The 27976-nt window shown below is 39.6% G+C and overlaps 5 protein-coding genes across 5 annotated transcripts; all 5 read right to left on the bottom strand.

Annotated features, from left to right (window-relative positions):
- Positions 1-1265: 1265 nt before the first annotated feature.
- LOC118241833 (trace amine-associated receptor 13c-like) lies at positions 1266-3053 on the bottom strand. Its single transcript, XM_035529141.2, has one exon. The coding sequence runs from the start codon at positions 2970-2972 to the stop codon at positions 1992-1994; it is 981 nt and encodes a 326-aa protein (XP_035385034.1). The 5' UTR covers positions 2973-3053; the 3' UTR covers positions 1266-1991.
- Positions 3054-7486: 4433 nt separating this feature from the next.
- LOC118241823 (trace amine-associated receptor 13c-like) lies at positions 7487-8542 on the bottom strand. The gene has a single exon (XM_035529059.2). The coding sequence runs from the start codon at positions 8450-8452 to the stop codon at positions 7487-7489; it is 966 nt and encodes a 321-aa protein (XP_035384952.1). The 5' UTR covers positions 8453-8542.
- A 3186-nt stretch (positions 8543-11728) lies between these two features.
- LOC113590428 (trace amine-associated receptor 13c-like) lies at positions 11729-13437 on the bottom strand. Its single transcript, XM_027030561.3, has one exon. It carries the CDS (start codon positions 13329-13331, stop codon positions 12369-12371), a length of 963 nt encoding a protein of 320 aa, XP_026886362.2. The 5' UTR covers positions 13332-13437; the 3' UTR covers positions 11729-12368.
- A 6412-nt stretch (positions 13438-19849) lies between these two features.
- LOC113590420 (trace amine-associated receptor 4-like) lies at positions 19850-20839 on the bottom strand. Its single transcript, XM_027030551.3, has one exon. The coding sequence runs from the start codon at positions 20837-20839 to the stop codon at positions 19850-19852; it is 990 nt and encodes a 329-aa protein (XP_026886352.3).
- Positions 20840-26412: 5573 nt separating this feature from the next.
- On the bottom strand, positions 26413-27462 carry LOC113590421 (trace amine-associated receptor 13c-like). The gene has a single exon (XM_027030552.3). The coding sequence runs from the start codon at positions 27423-27425 to the stop codon at positions 26436-26438; it is 990 nt and encodes a 329-aa protein (XP_026886353.2). The 5' UTR covers positions 27426-27462; the 3' UTR covers positions 26413-26435.
- Positions 27463-27976: the final 514 nt, after the last annotated feature.

The raw sequence follows: 27976 nt of genomic DNA, 5'->3' as shown, positions 1-27976 counted from the left end.
AATGAGATTGCTGAAATTGCAGTGACTATGATGATGACAGTGTCTGGGACATCTGTGGGATATGTGGACAGGAATTACAAGACACATTTCAGATTTTAAAAATGCTAGGTTTGTGGATGTATGTGATGAAAGTGTGAGGAAAAGATACTTAGATGAGTTTGAGAGGTCTGGTCACAGTGTAGATGAGGAACTAAATGAAAAGCACAACAAAAGCCTTCTTCAGGTGTTGATCACAGATACAGATGTCTATGTATACATCTGTAGCTGAGTCATCCTAATTTAACAGTTCAGTAAATGCTGAGTCCACCCCCCACTTCACAACTAAGTTCATGGCGAAACTACACCTGCAGCGAGTAATTACAGCTAACAAGCAACTGGGTTCAGACAAGAAGTCTTGAATTAACAGAATCTAAGGCAAAGGTAAATAACCTCAGAACCTACCTTAACCAAACAGAGGATAATCCAGGACAAAAAAAAGGTGGCCTGGTCTTCATGCTGATATAAGAGTCCACAAATGTTGGATATGTATGTGCTGAGTCCAAACTTCCTCTGGCAATTTCGTACTGGCAAACTGCAACCACTGCCCATACCTCAGCAGCACTGGACACAACTGTTGGTGGAGTTCACTGACCTCCTAGAACTCAAAGGTAACAATCAGGCTTCTACATCCTTCTACAAAGGATGTCTCACCCCCCTCCGAGGACCCGTAACAGCTTAGCAGTCCCCCGAGGCCTGTTCCAATGTGTCTTCCATCATTTTGTTTCATTAGAAGATATTAAAGGTGGGTAACTAGTTAGAGGCGGGTACCCCGACAAGAACAGATCCTATCTGTTTTTCCTGCATCTTTTACAAGTGATCCTTCTAGTGATGTCATTTTCACATCAAAACAATTCACATATGCAAACATATTTGGAAGCTTCTCACTTGGAAAGAGTCTAGCAGCCTGTCACAGCGGCCATATACATATCAGCAGCATATTACTGTAACGGGTTCCTGGAGTTTACAAAAATATCTGAATGCCGCAAACAATTCAGCTGTAAGTGGACAGCCTGTGGAAGACACGTGAACCCCAGAGTCTCCATCATGAAGTGTGGTGGACATTTTCCTGGACAGGATAGAAAAAAACAATATAATGATTTGCAACAAGTTCTGTGCTATGAAATGACTCGGAGGCAAGGGTAAAGAAAAAGTTTATTCAAAGCTCAGCCTGAGGGCATCTCAGTTACACACACACACACACACACACACACACACACACACACACACACACACACACACACACACACACACACACACACACACACACACAAAAGCATCTGTAAGGGAGAGGCAACCCCCCCCCACTCTCTCAGACCACTTATATACTGTTCATCCTAAGCAGTGAGAAAAGGAACAACTCCCTACTACATGTTTTGTTCCACTGCACTTCCACTCCAGTGGCAAGAAACTGGGTAGAGGGTCAGGTAATGGGCAAGGTCAGTGTCAGAAACAGAAGAGGAACCATCTGTAACATCCTGACTTGGTTCACAAACTTGTTCAAGCAGTTAATTAACTACATTTTCCATTGTATGAGGTAAATCACTGCTCCCAGCCAATCTCTGTGTAATATTTCCACTACATTACCTAATTCGCTGTAAACAAAGTAAGGGAATAAACAGGTCAAAATCAGACACTAAAATGCCAAAAACTTTTGCTACTTTTCTCTCAGATTTCATTGAGTCTGACATGTTCTTTGAGGTCTGAGTCCTGGTGTGACTATTAAGCTCTCTAATAGCAGTGGCATGTTTCTTGGCAATTAAAAAAATAATAATAAAAAACTTGGAACATACAATATAATTATTAGTTTCACTCACTAACTCCCTTTTAAAGCTCACTTGTTTCTAGTGATGCAGTTTGAGTAGGTAATGAAACTTCTGTAAATGCAATGGCAACCAATTCACATAAGTACTCACAAATTTAAATTACTCACAAACAAAAGTGAACCATCAAATTCAATAAAGAACATTTATCAATGCAGAATCAGTGTTGAATATCTGAAGAGTGAAAATTAATTTAACAGCTCTCCTAAACCATGGATAAAACAAAGCATAAATCACTGGATTAATGGAAGAATTAATATAAACCAACAACAACACTTTCTGAAATGGTTCTAGTTCAATATTACCTAATAAGTTGTAAACAAAGTATGGAAGTAAACAGGCCAGAAACACAGACACTAAAATGCCAAGAACTTTGGCTGCTTTTCTCTCAGATTTCATTGAGTCTGACATGTTCTTTGAGGTCTGAGTCCTGGTGTGACTATTAAGCTCTCTAATAGCAGTGGCGTGTTTCTTGGCAATAAAAAACACTTGAACGTACAATATAACTATTACAGAAAGTGGAATAACAAAAATCAAGAAAAGATCAATCAGATACCAGACTTGGTTCAAAACCAAAAAGTAGTCTTCAGGACCATCATAACTTACAAAACCTCCATTGAAGTACTGAAGCGCTATATTATATAAAAATAATAAAATCCAAATAGATAAAAGTACAGAGCACATTGTGCTGAGAGAGACTGTTTTGTTGTACAGAAAAGGTTTAGAGAGAGCAAAATACCGATCAACAGCAATAAGTGCAATATTAAATATTGACATTCCTGTCAGAAAATAGGACATGAATGTAAAACATATACGGTACAATCCACCAAAAATCCAACATGATTCAATCATCCAAATTAATGCTGTAGGGATCACAAAGACTCCAACCAGACAGTCTGACACAGCCAGAGAGAGGATGAGCATGTTAGTTGGTGTGTGGAGCTGCTTGAAGTGACATACAGAGATGATGATGAGAAGGTTTCCACACACTGTTAGAAAAACAACAGCTGCTGTAGACACATATGAGAACACATACAGTGCAGAAGATACAGCTCTCTCAGGACAGGAAAACCTGAGGCAGTAATCGGTTTGGTTAAGATTCATGAACAGCATTTAAATTGTGCTCAAAATAAAAATTCAGATCCTTATTTTTATTTTTTTTTCTGTAGAGACAGTAGCATGAAGGGTAAGGCTCTAACAACCTGAAATTACAATCACATGTATTAGGGGTTGAGCAGCTAGTTATGCTGATATTTGTACCTCTCAGAAACTGCTCCCCCCCTCCAGGCTGAAAGAATCATGTGATGTCATGGGTTCCTCCCAGGCCTGAAATCATCAATATCTCTTTTAATTAAAAAGATACAGGTCATAGACCTCTAATTACTATAATACAGCAGTGGCTGTTTGGGGAAAAATAAATAAATTAATTAATAAATAAAGTAAGATTACTATGTTGTCATCACTGTATTGTAAAGGGCTGCAAATAGAATCAATCTTCTAAAATTATATTTGGCCAGTTGTGTCTCTACCATGTTCACATGCTAAACCCTGTAAGTAAGCACGTGAACTTATCTTTGCTCACTTACTATAGCTACACAAACATAAAAAAAGAACATTCACTTTTCATTGAATGTAGACAATTATTTTACATTCCTCTTTATACAAACCTGTCAACAAACTAGATTAAAAACAGATCACCAAATGGCTGCCTTTACCTTTTGTCATAAGCAGATACAATGTTAATGGAGGGCTATCCTGCTACATGGATGGAAAGGTCTGCATGCTTCAATATGCACATTTAGCTTACACCTCATCTACACATACAAAAAAATAAATCAATAAAAAATCATTCAGCATCCCCTTGTTACATGGGTAAAATTTTTAAACTGTATTTACTATTGAGAATTACCATGTTGGCAAGGGCATAATGCAATGTTTTTCACCTTTTTCTGTAGTTCATTGGTACCTTGGCTAGGGTGTTTTATTATGAGTAAATGACAAAGCACTTTTGTAAGTTGATCTGGATAAGTACGTCTGCTAAATGCCGTAAATCTAAGTCTAAGCTACTGCAAAAATGATTGTGAATTAAAAAAAAAAAATTTCTTGAAAAATGCTTATTTTCCAGTGCTGGTTTATAAGATTCCAAAGATATTTTTGAATTTGATGAATCTGCAGTGACCTTGGGGTGACTGTATATCATAACAGAGCAACGTAATGATTTAGATTTGAGCCAGAGATAGAAGAAGCTGACCCAGAGAGCACAAACAACCTAACCCAGTATTCAGAACTGGTAAAAACTTTTATGTGTGTAAGCAGACGGTGCTTTCCAAAGCGCCCTTTTAAAATCGACAATTTTGTCAATTTCTTTGGGATATTTTGGGATATTGGGCTATTTGTGCATGGTGATCGCACTGCACATTGAATTATTGCAGCCAAAGACAACAAACCTTTTTGTCATTTTGCATTACCTACAGTTCAACTTCTTGAGTTGTTGTCCACCTTCTGCTTCACACGCATGACGTCTATGACATCCAAAGACAGTGGGTGAGGCTAAACAACAATTTATTTTAGCTGTATTCTTTGAGTTTGTGCAAAAATGTTTTCTAACTAGCTATAACCACAAGTTAGAAACTCAACTTGCGCTATGTTTGTGTTTGACATTTTCATTTTTTCTGGTGCTTAGCCTTTAAAGTTACCGCAACCTTTTTGCACATCCAGCTGTGTGTAGGGACAACTGCTAATCATCTGGTTGCATATATTTCACAATTTTGCATTAAAAAAATGTAAATGTTTTCTTTTCCCAAAATTCCAATTTGTTTTTTTCATTTTTTAAAAAACAGAAAATAGCTAGCCTCTACTATACTTAGCAGCATTAATATGAGCCTTGACAAAGGTTTAAACTAGAGCTAACTTTTCTTAACTTTTTACAACTCACCAATATATTAATTTTCAAAGGAAACTGACAAAACGTAACAAAATTTATTTTAACTTTTCCGTTAGAAGAGTGGTAGCTCTGTGGTTAAGGTATTCGACTTATAATTGGAGGGCTGCTGATTCAACTTGCAACTGTTGTGCCCTGGGGCAAGACCATTAACCCTCAATTGCTCAAGCTGTGCTCAGTCATAAGTGTAAGTTGCTTTGGATAAAAGTGTCAGGTATGTGTAATTTTAGAGTAAACCATGCAGGAAAATCAGAGTCATCATTACTGAGTTGTTAACAGATATTTTATTAGCTGTCATTCCCACAGGTGAAGGCTCCATTTCCATTCCCTTAACTTTTCCATATGGACTACCTCTGCGAGTGGCTCTAGAGTGGTTAAATATCAAGCATCACACAGCACCTGTGCTTGTCACTCTTGCTGCACCGCTTATGGTGTAAAATAGGTTTTAGTTTTTTTGACACTATTGGAATCCCCAAAGCTAGTGTTTTTCCTCACACAACTAGCTAACCCATGCACTCCTTGATATATGTGCATGTACATGCACAAAGACAGAAGCATGTTGGGATTTGTAGTTTCTAGTAAGTGCAGTTGCTAAAGGAACAAATCCAGTTTCTGGCTAGTCCAAGACATGTTTTAAAAGTCAAACCTCAAACCTGATTGGACACAAATCTTGTTGGATTTCACTGATCTCCTGGAACGCAAAGGTAACAATCAGACTTCTCCAAAGGATGTCTGATCTCTCTCCCAGGACTCACAACAGCTTAACAGTTCTCTGAGGCCCTGTTGCAAAATGTCTTCCATCATTTTGGTTCATTAGAAGACATTAGAGGTGTGTACCCACACAAGAACAGAACCTAAAATCAGCTTTCCTGCATCATTTACAAATGATCCGTTTAGTGATGTAATTTGAAAACAATTCACAAATACAAACATATTCTGAAGCTTCTCACTTGGAAAGAGTCTAGCAGCACTTCACAGCAGCCATATAGATATCAGCAGCATATTACTGTAATGGTTGCCTGGGGTTTACAAAGCATCTGAAAACTGCAAACAGTTCAGCTGTAAGTGGACAGCCTGTGGGAGACGCATGAACCCCAGAGTGTCCATGAGGTAAGCCATGGCTCCCAGTTGATCTCTGTCTACTATTTTTACTACATTACCTAATATGTGTTAAGCAAAAAAAGGAAATAAAATAAATCAGGCAAAATCAGAGATACTAAAATGCCAAGAACCTTTGCTGCTTTTCTCTAGGTTTTCATTGAGTCAGACATGTTCTTTGAGGTTGTGACGTTTAACGAGTTAAGGAGGATGCGGGGACGAGGCACGTTAAACAGAACATACATTTTTAATCACAACCACAACTCAACACACACAAACACACTACATGGGTCAAACACCGACAACCTTGATGATACGACACGAGACTTATATACACGCATGACAATTACACGCAACAAGGATCAGGTGCACAACACAAGAGGGCGTGGCAACACAGACACACACACACACTTGAGGGAGGGAGGGGCCGTACCGTAACAGAGCCCCCCCTCAAGGGTGCGACTCCCGGCCTGCCAGCCTATCGGGCTGCGGCCTCGGGACCAACGCCAAAAGGTGACATCGGAAGACCAGACAACCCGCCATGGGCCAGCGCAAGCAGGGCAGCGGGGGGAAGGACAGGGACCAAGACGCACACACTAACGGGCACAGACACAAAGAGGAACAAAGTGACCGGTACATTTAGTGTAATCGGGACAGACACGGTGACAGGGACAGGCAATGAATGACACCACACACATTCAATAGTCTGGGGAAGGGAGAAGGAACTCCAGCCAGTCCCCCAGTCATCGGCTGGGCCAAAGACCGACCAGCCTGGCGGGAAGTGTCCCTCGCCAGCTTAGGTAGCGGCGACTGTCCTGGTTCTGGTACTGGTGCCGCTGCCTTTTTGCCTGCATGAGGCTTCGGCATGGGCGCATACACTCTGGAGCTCTTCGCCTGAAGCGAAGAGCTAGCTGCTCGTGTTAGCCATCTCATACCTGGGTGGCGTGCCCTGGGCGGTGCCTTTGGTGCTGGAGGCTCCTCACTGTGTGAGCTTTTGGCATCGCGGTGGGACGGAAGATCCCTATGAGGGTCCTCTTCTACCTCCATAGGACCTTCCTCCTCACAATTGGAACCCCTATCTGACTGCAGACAGACATCGATGCACTCCTCTGTCTCTCCATGATCTGTGTCTCCCGTATGATTGTCCAGGTAGGGATCGTAGGACCCAGCAGAGTCCATCTCTGAGTATCGGTCCTCTTGGTCCGGCTGTTCTCCGTAGGACTCTGTACCGTCCGATCCCGGACCATACATAGGGCCCCCCCAAAATTAATCAGCGGGTTCCTCCCTCCCGGTAGCTCCATGAAGCGAGGCCACAACACGAGCTCCACAACACAAGGACATGGCAACACAGACACACACACACACTTGAGGGGGGAGGGGCGATACCGTGACAGAGGTCCAAGTCCTGGTGTGACAATTAAGCTCTCTAATATTTTATTCTCTCACTCACTAACTCCCTTTTAAAACTCACTTGTTTCTACTGATGCAATTTGGGTAGGTAATGTAACTGGTGTAAATGCAATGGTAATCAATTCACACAAGTACTCACAAATGTAAAGTACTCTTGCACAAAATTCAACCATCAAATTCATGAAAGAACATTTATTAATGCAGAATCAGTGTTGAAAATCTGAAGAGTGAAAATTAATTTAACAGCTCTCCTAAACCATGGATAAAACAAAGCATAAATCACTGGATTAATGGCAGAATTAATATAAACCAACATCAACACTTTCAGAAATGAATCTTTTTCAATATTGCCCAAAACAGTATAAACAAAGTATGGAAGCAAACAGGCCACAAACACAGACACTAAAATGCCAAGAACTTTGGCTGCTTTTCTCTCAGATTTCATTGAGTCTGACATGTTCTTTGAGGTCCTGGTGTGACTATTAAGTTCTCTAATAGCAGTGGCATGTTTCTTGGCAATAAAAAACACTTGAACATAGAATATGATTATTACAGAAAGTGGAAAAACAAAAGTCAAGAAAAGATCAAGCAGAGACCACACTTGGTCCAAAAAGAAAATGTAGTCTTCAAGACAAACATGACTTACAAAACCTCCATTGAAGTACAAAATTGCAAAATTATAAAACAGCCAAACAAACCAGTTAGATAAGACTACAATGTGTGTTGTGCGTAGAGAGACTGTTTTGTTGTACAGAAAAGGCTTAGAGAGAGCAAAATACCGATCAACAGCAATGAGAGCAACAATATATATTGACATGGTTGTGAGGAAACAGGACATGAATGTAAAACATGCACGGGAAAATGCAGTAAAAATCCAACATGATTCAATCATCCAAATTAATGCTGTAGGGATCACATAGACTCCAACCAGACAGTCTGACACAGCCAGAGAGAGGATGAGCATGTTAGTTGGTGTGTGGAGCTGCTTGAAGTGACATACAGAGATGATGATGAGAAGGTTTCCACACACTGTTAGAAAAACAACAGCTGCTGTAGACACATATGAGAACACATACAGTGCAGTAGATACAGATCTCTCAGGACAGGAAAACCCAAGGCAGTAATCGCTTTGGTTAAGATTCATCAGTAAAATTCATGAACAGCATTTAAATTTTGCTCAAAAATAAAAATTTAGATCTTAATTATTTTTCTTTTCTGTTGCATGAAGGGTAAGATTCCAACAATCTGAACATACAATCACATGTGTTATGGGTTGAGCAGATAGTTATGCTGATATTTGTATGGCTCAGAAACTGTTCCCACCCTCCAGTCTGAATAAATCATGTGATGTCATGGGTTCCTCACAGGCCTGAAATCATCAATATTTTTGTTACTAGAAAAGATTCTGGCCATAGACAAACATTTTTTGAAAGAACTATTATCTTACTTAGGTCATTATGGCTGCAATGGCTGATATTCAGCAACTGTGTTGCTGTTTAGCAGGACTGATCTGCATCATAAAAAGCTTAAACATAAGTGCTTGAATGTAAATTTCTTAAATTTATATTGTAACATTTAATAGTTATTTTTTCCTGCATTAAAAAAAAAAATATTAATGATTAATTTTTTCTTAAATTCCATTTTATTATTATTTTTTCAATTTCAGTTTTATGGGTTTTTTTTTTAAAATGTATTTATTTAAAAATGAAACAGAAAATAGCCTTGTAATGTGTGGCCCGAGTGTCGAAGGGCGTGAAGCTGAATGCACAGACTCTCTCGACATGGACAAACATTTATTTGCATAAAACATAAAGACTACAGTGGCACTCACGTGTAACACAAACAGTGAACATAGGCACACTTAACTCTAATGATTTTTAACATTAACACCAGCTAGACAAACACGGTTACGAATGTTACATTTAGATATTAACTCTCAAACAACACGCTGCATCAACAATGACCAACAACTCTGCACACAGCACACACAGGTTTAAATACACAAAGACAAACAAGGTGCAGGTGTGTGCAGGCGTGGTTAAAAACAAAGATCCTCCCACTGCACGTGGCAGGTGTGTGCAGGTGTGGTTACAAACAAAGATCCTCCCACTGCACATGGCAGGCCAGACCACGTGACTCATGAGAGGTGAGCGTTCCGTGACAGAATCCCCTCCCAAGGGGCGCGGCACAATAGCGCCCACACACAAACATATAAGGCGCTGTGACGTGGTGCGCGCTGTCCCCGCAGGCGCCTTGAACATGTCCATGGCCTCAGTGGACACGCGGGGGTGCACATCTGCCCCAGTTCCAGATGTGCTACCCTCCCCAACAGTCCTCTCGCCAGCTGCTCTAGGAGCGTCCCAGAGGTGATTTGCCTCCGGGGATTTGGGCAGACCACTCCAGTCTCACTGGTGAGTCCACCGACGGGAAGGGACTCGGGTATCAGCTCCGCCCACTGGAGATCCCGATGGCTCCACCCAACCGCCCTCTTTCTGGTTGATATGGTGCCCTTCGGTCCTCCTCGGCCCAGGATCGAAAGCCTTAGGCCCCCCCCAAGAAATTCCTGCGGGTGTTCCCCTCCACTTCCGGAGTGGACACGGACTTCAGTCACGGTACTCTCCCCAATCTTGTGGGATCCAGGCAGCAGGGCGGGGTGCCTATGCACCTCCCGCTAGGAAGTCCGTCTTTAGCTGAGGGAGCTGGCATCGTGTGGTGGTTGGTCATTCTGTAACGTGTGGCCTGAGTGCTGAAGGGCGTGGAGCAGGATGCATAGACTCTCTCGAAATGGACAAACATTTATTTCCATAAAACAAAAAGACTATAGTGGCGCTCACATGTAACACAAACAACGAACATGGACACACTTAATGCTAATAATTTTTAACCTTTACACAAGCTAGACAAACACCCCTGCTGAGACCGCTCGGAGAATGTGTGAATGAAAAGGCAGAGGATAGGGCAGCTGGAGTCGCCGAGTTCTCAGGGGTGATCAATGTTTCTGTTAGAGCCAGGAAGTGTAGCCACTGGAGGGCTGCTAGTGCTGAGATGAAGTCAGCCATCTGGACAGCAGATTGGCAATTCCAGTGCCCTCCTACTACCAAGATCTGTGCCTGTGCGGAACGTCGGGAGTAAATGAGATTGCTGAAATTGCAGTGACTATGATGATGACAGTGTCTGGGACATCTGTGGGATATGTGGACAGGAATTACAAGACACATTTCAGATTTTAAAAATGCTAGGTTTGTGGACGTATGTGATGAAAGTGTGAGGAAAAGATACTTAGATGAGTTTGAGAGGTCTGGTCACAGTGTAGATGAGGAACTAAATGAAAAGCACAACAAAAGCCTTCTTCAGGTGTTGATCACAGATACAGATGTCTATGTATACATCTGTAGCTGAGTCATCCTAATTTAACAGTTCAGTAAATGCTGAGTCCACCCCCCACTTTACAACTAAGTTCATGGCGAAACTACACCTGCAGCGAGTAATTACAGCTAACAAGCAACTGGGTTCAGACAAGAAGTCTTGAATTAACAGAATCTAAGGCAAAGGTAAATAAACTCAGAACCTACCTTAACCAAACAGAGGATAATCCAGGACAAAAAGAAGGTGGCCTGGTCTTCATGCTGATATAAGAGTCCACAAATGTTGGATATGTATGTGCTGAGTCCAAACTTCCTCTGGCAATTTCGTACTGGCAAACTGCAACCACTGCCCATACCTCAGCAGCACTGGACACAACTGTTGGTGGAGTTCACTGACCTCCTAGAACTCAAAGGTAACAATCAGGCTTCTACATCCTTCTACAAAGGATGTCTCACCCCCCTCCGAGGACCCGTAACAGCTTAGCAGTCCCCCGAGGCCTGTTCCAATGTGTCTTCCATCATTTTGTTTCATTAGAAGATATTAAAGGTGGGTAACTAGTTAGAGGCGGGTACCCCGACAAGAACAGATCCTATCTGTTTTTCCTGCATCTTTTACAAGTGATCCTTCTAGTGATGTCATTTTCACATCAAAACAATTCACATATGCAAACATATTTGGAAGCTTCTCACTTGGAGAGAGTCTAGCAGCCTGTCACAGCGGCCATATACATATCAGCAGCATATTACTGAAACGGGTTCCTGGAGTTTACAAAATATCTGATTGCCGCAAACAGTTCAGCTGTAAGTGGACAGCCTGTGGAAGACACGTGAACCCCAGAGTCTCCATCATGAAGTGTGGTGGACATTTTCCTGGACAGGATAGAAAAAAACAATATAATGATTTGCAACAAGTTCTGTGCTATGAAATGACTCGGAGGCAAGGGTAAAGAAAACGTTTATTCAAAGCTCAGCCTGAGGGCATCTCAGTTACACACACACACACACACACACACACACACAAAAGCATCTGTAAGGGAGAGGCACCCCCCCCCCCCACTCTCTCAGACCACTTATATACTGTTCATCCTAAGCAGTGAGAAAAGGAACAACTCCCTACTACATGTTTTGTCCCACTGCACTTCCACTCCAGTGGCAAGAAACTGGGTAGAGGGTCAGGTAATGGGCAAGGTCAGTGTCAGAAACAGAAGAGGAACCATCTGTAACATCCTGACTTGGTTCACAAACTTGTTCAAGCAGTTAATTAACTACATTTTCCATTGTATGAGGTAACTCACTGCTCCCAGCCAATCTCTGTGTAATATTTCCACTACATTACCTAATTCGCTGTAAACAAAGTAAGGGAATAAACAGGTCAAAATCAGACACTAAAATGCCAAAAACTTTTACTGATTTCTCTCAGATTTCATTGAGTCTGACATGTTCTTTGAGGTCTGAGTCCTGGTGTGACTATTAAGCTCTCTAATAGCAGTGGTATGTTTCTTGGCAATAAAAAAAAAACTTGGAACATACAATATAATTAGTACTTTCACTCACTAACTCCCTTTTAAAGCTCACTTGTTTCTAGCGATGCAGTTTGAGTAGGTAATGAAACTTCTGTAAATGCAATGGCAACCAATTCACATAAGTACTCACAAATTTAAATTACTCACACACAAAATTCAACCATCAAATTCATTAAAGAACATTCATCAGTGCAGAATCAGTGTTGAATATCTGAAGAGTGAAAATTAATTTAACAGCTCTCCTAAACCATGGGTAAAACAAAGCATAAATCACTGGATTAATGGAAGAATTAAGATAAAGGAACATCAAGATTTTCAGAAATGAATCTTTTTCAATATTGCCCAAAACAGAATAAACAAAGTATGGAAGTAAACAGGCCACAAACACAGACACTAAAATGCCAAGAACTTTTGCTGCTTTTCTCTCAGATTTGTCTGCCATGTTCTTTGAGGTCTGAGTCCTGGTTTGACTATTAAGCTCTCTAATAGCAGTGGCGTGTTTCTTGGCAATAAAAAAAACTTGAACATACAATATGATTATTACAGAAAGTGGAAACACAAAAGTCAAGAAAAGATCAAGCAGAGACCAGACTTGGTCCAAAAAGAAAATGTAGTCTTCAAGACAAACATGACTTACAAAACCTCCATTGAAGTACAGAATTGCAAAATTATAAAACAGCCAAACAAACCAGTTAGATAAGACTACAATGTGCATTGTGCGTAGAGAGACTGTTTTGTTGTACAGAAAAGGCTTAGAGAGAGCAAAATACCGATCAACAGCAATAAGAGCAACAGTATATATTGACATGGTTGTGAGGAAACAGGACATGAATGTAAAACATACACGGAAAAACGCAGTAAATATCCAACACGATTCAATCATCCAAATTAATGCTGTAGGGATCACATAGACTCCAACCAGACAGTCTGACACAGCCAGAGAGAGGATGAGCATGTTAGTTGGTGTGTGGAGCTGCTTGAAGTGACATACAGAGATGATGATGAGAAGGTTTCCACACACTGTTAGAAAAACAACAGCTGCTGTAGACACATATGATAAAACATACAGTGCAGTAGATACAGATCTCTCAGGACAGGAAAACCCAAGGCAGTAATCGCTTTGGTTAAGATTCATCAGTAAAATTCATGAACAGCATTTAAATTTTGCTCAAAAATTAAAATTTAGATCTTAATTTTTTTTTCTTTTCTGTTGCATGAAGGGTAAGATTCCAACAATCTGAATACACAATCACATGTGTTATGGGTTGAGCAGATAGTTATGCTGATATTTGTATGGCTCAGAAACTGTTCCCACCCTCCAGTCTGAATAAATCATGTGATGTCATGGGTTCCTCACAGGCCTGAAATCATCAATATTTTTGTTAATAGAAAAGATTCTGGCCATAGACAAACATTTTTTGAAAGAACTATTGTCTTACTTAGGTCATTATGGATGCAATGGCTGATATCAAGACTGATCTGGAGCTTAAAACGCATAAACATAAGTGTTTCAATGTACATTTCTTAAATTTGAATTGTATTCCTGTAACATTTAATAAAATTTTTTTCTTGCATTTTTAAAAAATATTTTAATATTTAATTTTTTCCTAAATTCCAATTTATTATTATTATTTTAAAAATTTCATTGTTACATAATTGTTTGAATGTAAATTTCTTAAATTTGAATTGTATTCCTGTAACATTTAATTATTTTTTTCTTACATAAAAAAAATATATTTGAATATTTAATTTTTTCCTAAAAATTAACCACGTGACTCACGAGAGGCGAGTGTTCCATGACAAGCTATATTTTACTTTGCCACATTAATATAAACCTTAACAAAGGTCTAGACTAGCATAAACTTTACCTAACTTTAGAATTAAACCATGCAGGAAAAGCACAGTCATTATTACTAAGTTGTTAACAGATATTTTATTAGCTGTCATTCCCACAGGAGTAGGCTAACAAAAAGCTCATCCCCATTCCCTTTGTCACAGCAGGAATATTTTTCATTATGGACAACTGCACCGTGTGGCATCTGGTATTAGATATCTAGCGTCACAGAGTATCTGTGACTTGTAACTCTTGCTGCACCACTTCTGATGTAAAACGGGTTTTAGTTTTTTTGATGTTATTTGCATACCTACAGCTAGTATTTTTCCTCACACAACCAGCTAACCCATGCACTCCTTGATGTATGTGCATGTACATGCCCAAAACCAAAAGCTTGTTGGGATTTGTAGAGTCTAGTAAGTGCAGTTGCTAAAGGAACAAATCCAGTTTCAGGCTAATACAAGACATATTTAAAAAAAAAATGTCAAACCTCAAACCAGATTTTTCACATGTAAATGAAAAACAATTACAAACAGGTGTGACACATGGGGGCCGTGGCCACACGGACGAACACACACATACACACACACACACACACACACACACAAATACACATGGTGAGACGTTTTGGAGGAGGGGCTATACCAAGATAACTGTAATGGTTGCCTGGGGTTTGTAAAGCATCTGAATGCTTTACTGACATGCTTGACTGACATTACGTCATGGACGACAGCCCACCACTTGAAGCCTAACCCCAGTAAAACCGAGCTTCATCCCAGGTACTCCCAACCCTTATCATGACCTCACTATTTCCTTTGAGAACTCCCTGGTATCACCATCCAAAGCTGCCCATAGCCTGAGCGTAACTTTGGACAACAAGTTGTCATTCTCAAATTATGTTTCTAATCTAACCCGTCCTTGCAGATTCCTCCTTTGTAACATACGAAGGATTCGACCCTTTCTCTCGCAGGAAGCTACTCAGGTGCTTGTGCAATCTCTTGTGATCTCAAAGCTAGACTACTGCAACTCGCTACTTGTTAGTCTTCCTCTAAGAGCCATCAAACCTCTACAATTTGTCCAGAATGCAGCAGCACGACTGATCTTCAATCTTCCAAAGTTCACACGTTACTCCACTGCTGCACTCCCTTCATTTGCTCCCTATAGCTGCACACATCAGATTTAAAACCTGGATGCTTGCCTACAAATCCAAAAATGGACCAGCCTCTTCATACATGAGGTCAATGGTCAAAGCCCAATCTGTACCTCAAGTAATTCGAACCTCTAGGACAGTTTAGCTTGAAATACCTTACTTTAGGCTTCATGGATGACAAGCATCATGACTATTTTCTGTCCTGGCTCCAAGATGGTGGAATGAACTCCCGCTTGCTGTCTGGACAGCAGAGTCCCTTGCAGTCTTCAAATGCAGACTGAATACCCATCTATTTGTAGAATATTTAAAGGACAACTGACACTGCTCCCATACTGACTGACTAAATTAATACTTTTTGTAGGGTATTGTTTATGTTGTTTAACAAACTCTAGCACTTATTGTTTATAGAACTTAGCATTGTTTAAGATAGACCTTATGTTTTTTGTACTTCTAGGTATCATCATTCATCCCTGTATTCTACAGTATTCTAGTTCATTGGTATGTTTAATTCTAGCCTACTGTACTAAGATGTATTCTATGAGTAAATGACAAAGCAATTTTGTAATGTAAATGTAAATGAATGCTGTAAACAGGAACAAATCCAGTTTCTGAATAGTACATGACATGTTTAAATAAATGTCAAACCTCTAACCAGAATTACAAAAGGAGATGGCCTGTCATGATGACATCCTGATCCTGGGGCCAGCTGGTCAACATCTAGATTCAGTTGGACAATCTAATCAGAGAACACAGTCCCAGACTGACCATGCCTACCAGACCCAGGAGTAACACTTGTGATTTAGAACCTATAGAGGTTGACTAATCATGTCTGCTTTTTAAGCTATAAAGTTAGGTATTGAGTAGTTGTATCACTGTCGTCATCATCTATACTGACTGTAGGACCAAGGAACCCTCTAAGAGGGCCCAAATGACTCTTTCCTTGCCAAGCCAGATGGGCTCTTTATTTCAGTTCGCAATTCCTTACAATCCTGGCTCCAAAAATGGGACGGCTAATACCATATCAAGGCTCCATGACTATCAGCCTCCAATGAACAACTCACCTGCTTGGTTGTTCCAGTTATATGGACAATTGATCAGGATATCGCCAACACAGCAGTCAGTGACTCCGGACACAGTGACAGGCTGCCAAACAAGTTGTATGTTCCATAGGTCATTCAAGTGTAGTGGGTATCGTGTCTCTCACTCGTGACAACCAAGTTCTAAGACCTTTGTTTCGTGGACATCAAACTCAAGTCAACTACACCACCCTCAATTAAAGGAAGAGGGAAACCTATTGCATGTACTAGTGCGCCATACACTAGTCTCTATGTACAGAGGTTTACTACTAGCAATAGACTGCTGGACTGCAGAAACTGATACACAAATTGTTTATTGATTCACTTATGAAATATAGTTAAAACATGATTTAATAGCGTCAAATCAAATACAATCGCATGCACAAATAATGTTTTCAGTAATCACTGGCAGGGATAGTATGGTTAAGGGCTACATGGCCTGGACTGGGATTACTAATACTCAAGGTACTATACAACACAGTGACCACACTGGCCAAGTTAACAGGAATTAGCACACACACATCCTGGCTTCAAAAATGGGACGGCTGATACCATAGCAAGACTCCATGACTATCAGCCTCCAATGAACAACTCACCTGCTCGGTTGTTCCAGTTATATGGACAATTGATCAGGACATCTCCAACACAGCAGCAAGTGACTCCAGGCACAGTGACAGGCTGCCAAACAATTTGTATGTTCCATAGGTCATGTGAGTGTAGAGGGTATCGTGTCTCTCACTCATGACAGCCAACTTCTAAGACCTTTATTTAGTGGACGTCAACCTCAAGTCAACTATGCCACCCTCAATTAAAGGAAGAGTCAAACCTATTGCATGTACTAGTGTGCCTTATACACAGTCTCTACCCACAGAGGTTTACTACTAGCAACAGATTAGTGGACTGCAGAAACTGATGCAGTCTGTTCAGATATACACAATACATCTGCTAACTATAGATACCAAGAGGCAAAATATGCACAGAGCCAAAAGACCACAAAAACCAAACAAATAAATTGTACTCTGAAGCAACACTACACAAAGCTAGGTTGATGCTAGAGTGAGCTTGGGCAAGCTTCTGACTTCCCCCAGCAGGGTCCTTCCATAGGCCACAGCAAACATGGCAGGGCGGAGCCAGTAATGAGGTAGACAGCAAGACTCAATTCCCAAATTGGATCTGGAGTGTACTGTACAGTCTCCATCATTAGTTGGTCCCAGTCAATCCCTGAGATGTCCAACTCCTAGAGTTGAAAAGCACAGCTTCATTCATATATAACTAAATCAGTACTTATGGTAGGGTATTGTTTATTACACTGATGTTGTCTCAAAAAACTAGTACTTATTGTTTATTAGACTTATCATTGTATAAAATATACCTTATGTATTTTGTACTTCTAGACATCAGTATTGATCCCTGTATTTCCCTGTATATAAGTCACTCTGGATAAGAGCATCTGCTAAATGCCATAAATGTATGTTTGTATGTATGTAAGTATGTATGTATGTATGTATGTATGTGGCTCTCTCCCACATGCACAGAACCTGAAGAGTGAATAGGACTTGTTCTCCTGCTATTGAAAATCACTTGTATCACTGCTTGCATTTCAGGTAGTTCTGCTTGATCAGTGGGTTGCCAAGTATTCTGCCACATGTAAGACTTAGGCAGTTTGTGATGATTCATATGCATGTTTTGCTGAAAGAGGACAAGGCAGAAAAGGGTGAGGCAAAAATCCCAAAAGTCCAATGAACAAGCAAAGAGTCAAAAACTAGAATCAGTAGCAATATATAAACAAACTTACTGAGTTGGATGAGGATTAAAAGGAGCTGATGTAAGAGAAGTATTATGCATAATTATGGCTACAGTTATTATTCCAAGAATGAAGCCTTCTGCTGGCCAGAATGTTCAACAACCAGAGCATTTATGAGAATTGCATGAATGATGTATGTCAATGTGCACTACATTTACCTGACATGTTTATCCAAAGCAACTTACAATTCTGACTGAGTACAACTTGAGCAATTGAGAGTTAAGGGCCTTGCTCCGGGGCCCAACAGTGGCATCTTGGCAATGGTGGGGCATGAACCAGCAACCTTCTGATTACAAGAGAAGTACCTTAACCACTGCCCACAGTGGTAGCTCAGTGGGTATCACTAAAAGTGATGTTTTGACTCCAGCCTTCAGAGGAGAACTGGCATCTGCTGGTTCATGTATATCAAATGGGATGTGCATTTACACAAATCCTGTGTATTTTTGTTCAAATTATGTTTTCGTTAACTTTCTTCATGGTTTGCTTTATGTTTGGCATGTTTTTCACTAAATATGATTTCACCAAAAATTAAAAAATAAAAATTCACAATCAGTATATTATGGTATATTATAGTGTGTAACGGTGCTCTTTTTCATGTGGGGGACTGGGGTTCAAACCACATCTGGGCAAGTGTTCTATGCTATACCAATATGGTTCCCTGGCAAGACTCCAAACTACATTTGCCTACCTCAACATGCTACTTTTGCGTTTGTTTGTTTGTGTGTTTGTTGTTTTTGTTTTTACATTGATGACTTTTAGATTTGCTCATGGGGCCCCCTGATGGCCAGGGCCCTGTCAATGCATCCTTTAATGCCCAGTGGGTTAATATAGCCCTGCCTTTACAGAGAAGCAAAGTGTGACAATAATTAGTCAAATGGAACCTGATAAGCAAGTCTCACTTTTTCCTGTCTGGAAAGATGAAGCACTCCTATAACTGTGCAAAATATAAATGATTATTTATGGTTATCAACATGTCACAGAGTAAACAAAAAAGAGTAACAGAATTGCAGAAGTAAAAGATCTTCTGCTCCAAAAGTCCAAAACTTCCAAGGTAAACTACAGCAAGTTCACGTAACATCATAATATAATATTCTGCATATTCTGCCACAGTTAATTTGGGCACTAAGAACATACACACAACTCTCAAATGCTTAAATTATTTTAGATATGCAATTAATAACAGAATTTCACAATGATTCTTCCCATATTGTTAGTTACACTCAAAAATATTGCAGTGTTTAAATTTTTGTGAGAAGAATAAGAAAATTATAATCTCACTAACCTAAAGACAGTAACTATGGCATACATACAAAATATTTTTTTTCTGTTGCTTTATTTGTTACCAGAAACAGCAAAGTAACCAAAACAATAACAGTAGCACTGATTTTTCTTATTGGGGTCCGATGTGCTTCCACAGTGCATCAGTGTCCAGTCGCTGCATAATTTCACATTTGTGTGTTGAATGTGCTTGGAGGAGAGAGATACATGTGCATTTATTTATCTGTGACCTAATGAACATCTAATGGACAAATGAATAAGCACTTTGATAGGGTGTAGTGCTATTATCAAAGAATACCAGTTTGTCCTCCACTGGACAGGCTTATTTTGCCTTTTAAATAATGTGCGTTAACTGCATCCAATAATAAGGTCAAAATAATAATAGAATTTGTTTATTTGTCTGTTTGATATTCTAGGTTCAATTGTAGTTTGAGTGGGCCATTATAACTAGTGTTATGAAATAAGTGCACACAAACTCAAGTGTTGTGATACGTATTGCACATTTAATTAATCAAAGAAGATTTATCAGAGAAGAATCAGTGTTAAATATTTGTAGAGTTAAAATTAGTTTAACACACCTCCTAAACCATGGATAAAACAAGGCATAAATCACTGGATTAATGGAAGAATTAAGATAAACCAACATCAACACTTTCTGAAATGAATCTATTTCAGTTTCTACTACATTACCTAATACACTATAAACAAAGTATGGAAACAAACATGCCAAAAAAACAGATACTAAAATGCCAAGAACCTTTGCTGCTTTTCTCTCAGATTTCATTGAGTCTGTCATGTTCTTTGAGGTCTGAGTCCTGGTGTGACTATTAAGGTCTCTAATAGCAGTGGCATGTTTCTTGGCAATAAAAAAAACTAGAACATACAATAAAATTATTACAGCACATGGAAAAACAAAAGTCAACACAAGATCAACCAGAGACCAGACCTCATCCAAAACTAAGAAGCAGTCTCCGGGACACATTAGCAGACTTGTGAAGTGTCCATTAAAGTACTGAAGTGCTATATTGTAAACAAGCAGTGCAAACCAGTTACTCATAACTACAATACACATTGAGCTGAGAGAAACTGCATTATTATACAGAAAAGGCTTAGAGAGAGCAAAATACCGATCAACAGCAATGAGAGCGACATTGAATATTGACGTGGTTGTGAGAAAATAGGATATCAATATAAAACACACACAATAAATTGAGCTAAAAATCCAACATGACTCGATTATCCAAATTAATGATACAGGGATCACAAGGCCTCCAACAAAAAAGTCTGACACAGCCAGAGAGAGGATGAGCATGTTAGTTGGTGTGTGGAGCTGCTTGAAGTGACACACAGAGATGATGATGAGCAGATTCCCACACACTGTTAGCAGAACAACAACTGCTGTAGACACATAAAGTAAAACATACACAACAGTAGATACAGATCTCCCTGGACAGGAAAATCCAAGGCAGCCATAAGTTTGGTTAATCCCTGTAAGATTCATGAGCATTTAAAGAAATAATGCAGATATTAGGTTTTCCTTGAAAGACAGTTACTTTCCAAATTCATGGTCAAAGTAATGATGTGCTGAGCAGCTAGCAGTGTTGATATTTGTATGGTGTGGAAACTGCTCCCACCTTCTAGTCTAAATGACAGCTTGATACATGCGATGTCATTGGTTGCTAAGACAGTAAGAGATGAGCTTCACACAAGCACAAACTCTCTTTTGGGACATAGTTATTGGCCACAGACTTTCTTTTTCAGTAACTTCCAAATATACAAAAATTAGGGATGTGCATCAACTCAAATTCATAAATGTATTTAGTAAAAATCTTAATAAACTACATATCTAACCACCTTATTGTAATAGTTTTAGATTAAGATGTCCTGTGCCAGAGCTTACTGAAATCCTGCCCGTCTGAAAAAAATGTGTGTGTATGTCTGGGTGTGTATTTGTGGTTTTACTGTGTGCCAAATATAAGCATGCAAATTTCATGAATTATGCTAAAGTTTGTCCCTAAGACAAAAAAAAAGTCTCCTCACGTTACAAGGATGCGGGGACGAGTTAAGTTGAACAAAAACATGTTTATTCACACCCAGAATAAAGACTACATAGCAATTAAGGTAGTGTAACATCAAACACTGACAACAGACAAGTTTGTCTCTAAGACATACATAGCCTATATATGAATTAATTTTCAAAACAGACACACACACAGTGCACACTTAGATGCACACTCAGCAAAAAGTTGTCTTTCAGAACTTTAGTTCCTTACCCGACAAGTGCTCTACATATGTAAGAATGTCCTCAAGACTGATATAAAAACATCATAGGTGGTGCCTTATGAAGCTGGTTAAGACTACAGCATAGTTACTTTAAAGAATCTAAAATCTAAGATTTCATTGTTTTGATATTTTCCCTGTTTTTTGTAAATATAGAATATAGTAAAAATAAACAGAGTGTAGGCGTGTCCAAACATTTGACTGCAACTCCACACATAACTAGATTTTATGTTCCTCTGGCACTTTTTTGGAAAACAAAACAAAAAAATGTGAAAATCTAAGAAATAAAATCTAAATGATTATAGGTTTAATTTAAAATAATAATATACTATAAATAATATAATAATGTATTTTTAATGCTCACTTTCCATTACTGTGCCTCAAAATGATTACCATCACTGTAGCCCTAGCCAACAAGTCTACAACTCTGCTTCTACATTCAACTTTCCAGAATTCCCACGAGAGTTCGTTTAACGTCCCTATTCAGCAATCATCCAATCAGATGGACTTACTGAGATCATCATCCCTGGAGTACTGACTTGGTCCACCTGCTTCTCATTACTTTTGCCTTATATAGACTCTGTATGACTTTATGATCTTTTTTTCTAGAGCTGTTACTGAGCAGTTCCTTTTTGGCTTGACAGTCTGTCAATAAACACACTATTATCCACAAGAACCTGGCTGATCCTGCCGTATTACAAACTACTTCAACGACAATGTAGAAGGTGAATTCAGTTGCCTTAATATAAGCCTTTGCTAGTCAAGGACAACTATTGGAACAACACTAGCACTTACTGGAGGGGTTCACTCAATCTGGCCGAATAGGAGTTAGTACAACAGGCACACGTGTCTCAATTGAGCTAACAGCATGAAAGACTTAAGTAACCATCTAAAGGGCTATGGGTGCTGCTGCTCCCATTAACACTGCTCCTGCACTACCTCTGTTTCACATATAAAAGTCCAATAAATATGACAGATTCCATGCTGTGTACCATGGGTTTCGTCTGCAGTGTTCTATTCATTTTGCAAACTCATTCCCCAGTTCTGCTCAGGCCAAGATATAATTTCTAATGTCACATTTTATGGACAAAGCTCAGGACTGAATCAGGGAGGTTTGGTATCATATTCATGTTCACCATTGTGAACACAGTTCTTGTGGAGCTAGCAGTTCTCATACTGCACTTCCTGTTCCCTGAGCATGTGAGGGAAACAAAGAGGTTTAGCCTGTGCTGTGTGACTTCTCCCATCTACTTCCAGAGAAGAGACAGCAGCAATGACATGAAGGCTTGTGCAAATGTTGCAGCAGTGTTGGACACGCTCTTCATGACTCTCTTGTCTGTCCACACTGATCTCAGCGGCCAACCGCTCAGCAGCGTGTGAAGGGGTGTGGAATGTGGTGAGTGTACCCACTCTTATGAACTGTCTAGGTTGACCTGTAACAGAGAGGATGGAGTGATGGATGGATAACTGTGAAGACTGTAACTGGGGTGAACAGTAGTAAAAATAAACAAGTGTAACAAAGTCTACAATGAATGTGAACAGACACAGTGGATGCTATAATAAATTGATATATTGAAGAGGATGAGAGTAACAGACACACCAAAAAGACTTTGAGAAGCCTGATGCTGAAAAGAGAAACCAACAGACAACCCCACACTGACAGTAAAAGGAGTAACTCTCTAACAGGACAGAAAACAAAAGGAGAGTGAAACAAAAGGCACAGTTATTGATCTAACCATCCCAGACTAGCTACAAAAATATCAACAAACACAAACAGCGACCAACCCTACAGCAGATGTGATATGTACAACAAACATACAAAAACAGACAGAGAAGGCTAAACATAGAACAATACAAAGCTACATACACAAGCAAAGGTACCAAAAGGGACAAACAAAACTAAGAGTCATAGTAACTAGCAATAGAGATCAGATCATGAAACAGCAGTCAAGCCCTTGCAATGAAAAAGCATACATGTCCATTTACTGTTTTTCTGTGGTCTACAAAATAAAGCTAACTACAAGTTGCAGTGATAGTTCAGTGGTTAAGGTCCTTGAGCAGTAAATTGAAGGATGTTAGTTCAAGCCCCACCACTGCCAGGTTTCCACTGTTGGTGCCCTGAGCAAGTCCCTTAACTCTCAGTTGCTCACAGTCATAATTATAAGATGCCTTGGGTAAATGTTGTACTAAATTGATTACACAAAAAGGGGAAATGGCTGATATGTTTTTATCATTGCAATGGCTTATAACAACAAAATGGCAAATGCAAAACAAGGCAACAGATTTGAGCCCTAGACTTCTTAAATAATATCTTAATGGCCTGCTTTATAGTTGTTGGATTCTCAGGGACAGGGTTGCCAGACAAAATATGCTGTAATAGGGGAAACATGGATAGGTGGAGTTCCAGGATCTTCTCACGGAATTCATCACCTTCCCTGTAAATGAGTCATCAGAATTCTGTTATATTAGGTCATGACCCTTGTATTTCATGATTCGACCAGAAGTTATTATTCTGGTCACCTTATTGTTACCAGAAATGTTTACAGTTTTCTACTCTCATGGTGAGATCCCCCACCATAGAAAGCCCCGATGCCGAGACTCCACTCACTACCCATCTCGAGTTTGCAGATCTTAAGGAGGTGTTCAGGTGTGGGACATCAGTACCCAGCCTCCCCTACACCATCCTTAAGACTACACAATCGATGGGATAAAGGGCGCCACACTCCCTAAGGGGTGGAGCTGTACTCTCACACTGAAGGACGAACAAGCCATGGAATCCTACATTCTGGAGACTTCATCTCAGGGTTTCATTCAACCCTCCACCACTCCCCTGGCCTCCAGTTGCTTCTTTCTGTAAAGAAAGATTGAGGTGTCTGCCCTTTTGTAAATCATTGTGATATCAAGCAAATAACTAAGAAATATACATATCCTCTCTCTCTCTCATTCCAGCGGTTTTTGAAAAGTTTATGGATGCTAAGATTTTTTCTAAACCTTATATGTGATGTGCCTACAACATAATCTATGTTAGAGAAGGTGATGACTGGAAGACTGCCTTTTCACCACTAGGGGGCGATGATGGGTTTTGGCCTCAGTGTCACCAATTTATCGTGTACATCGATAACATTCTTTTCTACTTCTTGGACTATGCAACTCATGTAATCATGTCCGTCAGATGTTACAGTATCTGATTAACAACCTCTATGTTAAAGATGAGAAGTCTGAATTCAATCTCCAGTCCACTTCCTTCTTGGGGTACTTCATCAGTGCTAATGGCATCACTATAGATGATCATAAGGCTGAAGGTGTGATGTATTGGCCCATTTCTGTGAAAGATATACAATACTCTTTTCAATTCATTAATTTTTAAAAAATGCTTTATCTGAAACTTTAGCATCACAGACCTGCTAACTGCCCTTTTGAAGGGTGGAGCTAGGAAATTACAGTGGTCACTCCAAGCAGAAGGAGCTCTACATGTCTTAAAAGAGGTGCTCACTTCTGCTTCTGTTCTCAAACACCCTGACCCTTCCAAACTTTTTATAGTCAAGGTCAACCATACTGGATGCACCAGAGACCAGTATTGGGGTGATCTTATCTGTCACAAATGGCCTTCCTCCTGGTGTCCTTGTTGTCATGGTTTCCCTGTCCTTTGTTTTCCTGCACTCCCTGGTTCTGCTCCTTAGTTTCATCTTCTCTGCCCCTGGTCTGTTCCTTTATTCCAGTTCGTGTTTTGGTTCTCCCTGTTCCCATGTTTACTTAAGTCTGTTCTGTGCCTGATTGTCTTGGTTATTTAAGCCCTGTGTTTTGTCCTCTAGGTTGTTGGTTGTTTTAGTAAGTCACGTTCCTTCTGTCATGTCTATGTTACGCTCCATGTACTGTTGCCACCATTGCTTAATTTGTGTATCATTTTGCCTCAGTGTTTTCTCCTCGCGTTGGTTTGTTATAATATCAGTGTTTGTATTTCCCGTATTAATAAACCACCCCCTGCACATGCATTCAGCCTCGCGCTTGGTCTGATAGCAAATGTCACATTATCCCAACAAACAGGGAATATACGTAAGCTGCAACCAGTTCTATTCACACAAGCTCACACCAGCAGAAAGTAACTGTGGCTTTGGAGAAAGAGAAGCTGCTGGCTCTTAAATTGTCCAATGGAATAGTGGCGGCATTATTGTCATAATTCATGCATTTCATGATTCATAATTCAAGAGGTTCTAATTAGAAAATTCTATTAAATATTTTGCTCAAGACCTAGTCTGGCAAACTGAGAAATAAAGTGCATGGACAAATTTTTGTATTGTACTAGCATGATATGAGTGAAAATACTATTACACTTCTAAGTTAAAATAACCCAATTTAAAATATAATTTATATGATTCAATATTACATATTTGGATAGTGATGGGGATGGGAAGGAAGTGGCTCAAATATTCTTCTTGTGTGTTTAGTCAGTCACCAGTTCTTTAAGGAATGGCTTCAGGCAAGGTCACAGGACAGTTAAGTCTGCATGTATGGTGGAGTTTACTGTCCACTTCTGGCTCCATAACCTGCAGAAGAGAAACCTGCAGAAAGCTAGCACTGTTCTGACAGGCAAGATTAAAGTTATTAAGCCATCCTTCTCCTCTAGTGAGCTGGACTATTGATAAACCATTGATAAAGTAAACACTGTGTTTACATTTGAAATATCACTAAGATCACTCTGCCTTTGCTATTCTATTTATTAATCCACACTGCGTAATCTTTATTCATACTTTTTGATCAAGGAAATTAGTGCCCATAATCCCCAAGCAGCGAGACATCTTTAATGTTCATTTTTGTTATCAAAGAACATTCATCAATGCAGAATCAGTGCTGAATATCTTTAGAGTTAAAATTAGTTCAACACATTTCCTAAACCATGGATAAAACAAGGCATAAATCACTGGATTAATGGAAGAATTAAGATAAACCAACATCAAAACTTTCTGAAATGATTCTACTTCAATTTGTACTGCATTACCTAATAAACTGTAAACAAAGTATGGAAGTAAACAGGCCACAAACACAGACACTAAAATACCAAGAACTTTTGCTGCTTTTCTCTCAGATTTCATTGAGTCTGACATGTTCTTTGAGGTCTGAGTCCTGGTGTGACTATTAAGATCTCTAATAGCAGTGGCATGTTTCTTGGCAATAAAAAACACTTGAACATAGAATATAACTATTACAGCAAGTGGAAAGACAAAAGTCAACACAAGATCAACCAGAGACCAGAACTCATCCAAAACTAAGAAGCAGTTTCCAGGACACATTACCAGACTTGTGAAGTGTCCATTAAAGTACTGAAGTGCTATATTGTAAACAAGAAGTGCAAACCAGTTACTCATAACTACAATACACATTGAGCTGAGAGAGACTGCATTATTGTACAGGAAAGGCTTAGAGAGAGCAAAATACCGATCAACAGCAATGAGAGCAACATTGAATATTGACGTGGTTGTGAGAAAATATGAGGTTAAAATATAAAATAAACAGTAAATTGAGCTAAAAATCCAACATGACTCGATCATCCAAATTAATGATACAGGGATCACAAGACCTCCAACAAAAAAGTCTGACACAGCCAGAGAGAGGATGAGCATGTTAGTTGGTGTGTGGAGCTGCTTGAAGTGACACACAGAGATGATGATGAGCAGATTTCCACACACTGTTAGCAGAACAACAGCTGTTGCAGACACATATGATAACACATACAGTGCAGTAGATACAGATCTCTCTGGACAGGAAAACCCAAGGCAGGCATCAGAATGGTTAATCTCCGTAAGATTCATGGACTTGTCATTAAAATTTTACTTTAAAAAATCTAGATCTCGCTTTCCCCTGGTGAGGTAGTAACAATCCAAATTCAAGAAGAAATGAATTATGGGTTGAGCAGGTAGTGGTGCTGATATTTGTATGGTTTAGAAACTGCTCCCTCCCCTGTCTGAATGGTAGCCCAAGACTCGTGATGTCATGGCTTGTTAGCTGTACAGTATGAGACAAGCTTAACACCAACAGATCAGATTCCCTTTTGAGACAGTGTTCTTGGCCTAAGAGAGATTTAGCTGTAAAGTTGTATCATTTATTGGCAAGATCATTTGGTCTTTAATTTTATGACTTTACAAGGAGCCAATAATTCCCCCTGATCAGACACATATTTTAGGAAAAACATTAGATTAAAAAAAAAAATGGAGTGTTGACAACATAACCATCTGAGCACACTGTGGTGAGCTTGGCAAAGAAATATGAGGAGGATTAGGGCTCAAAACTTCTAATATCAACTAAACACTCGAGAACATCCATCTTGGAGCAGAGAGTCAAAATGTTGGGCTAACTGATCTAC

The sequence above is a fragment of the Electrophorus electricus genome, chromosome 2 (assembly GCF_041902795.1).
Source record: "Electrophorus electricus isolate QZ-2024a chromosome 2, ASM4190279v1, whole genome shotgun sequence".
Taxonomy (NCBI): domain Eukaryota; kingdom Metazoa; phylum Chordata; class Actinopteri; order Gymnotiformes; family Gymnotidae; genus Electrophorus; species Electrophorus electricus.
Note: the sequence above shows the minus strand (reverse complement) of the source record. Positions and strands in the feature narration are given on the sequence as shown.

Excerpts from the sequence above, each read along its gene's own strand:
- LOC118241823 (XM_035529059.2), bottom strand. The coding sequence starts at position 8,452 with ATGAATCTTAACCAAAGCGATTACTGCCTTGGGTTTTCCTGTCCTGAG.
- LOC118241833 (XM_035529141.2), bottom strand. The coding sequence starts at position 2,972 with ATGCTGTTCATGAATCTTAACCAAACCGATTACTGCCTCAGGTTTTCC.
- LOC113590421 (XM_027030552.3), bottom strand. The coding sequence starts at position 27,425 with ATGAATCTTACGGAGATTAACCATTCTGATGCCTGCCTTGGGTTTTCC.
- LOC113590428 (XM_027030561.3), bottom strand. The coding sequence starts at position 13,331 with ATGAATCTTAACCAAAGCGATTACTGCCTTGGGTTTTCCTGTCCTGAG.
- LOC113590420 (XM_027030551.3), bottom strand. The coding sequence starts at position 20,839 with ATGAATCTTACAGGGATTAACCAAACTTATGGCTGCCTTGGATTTTCC.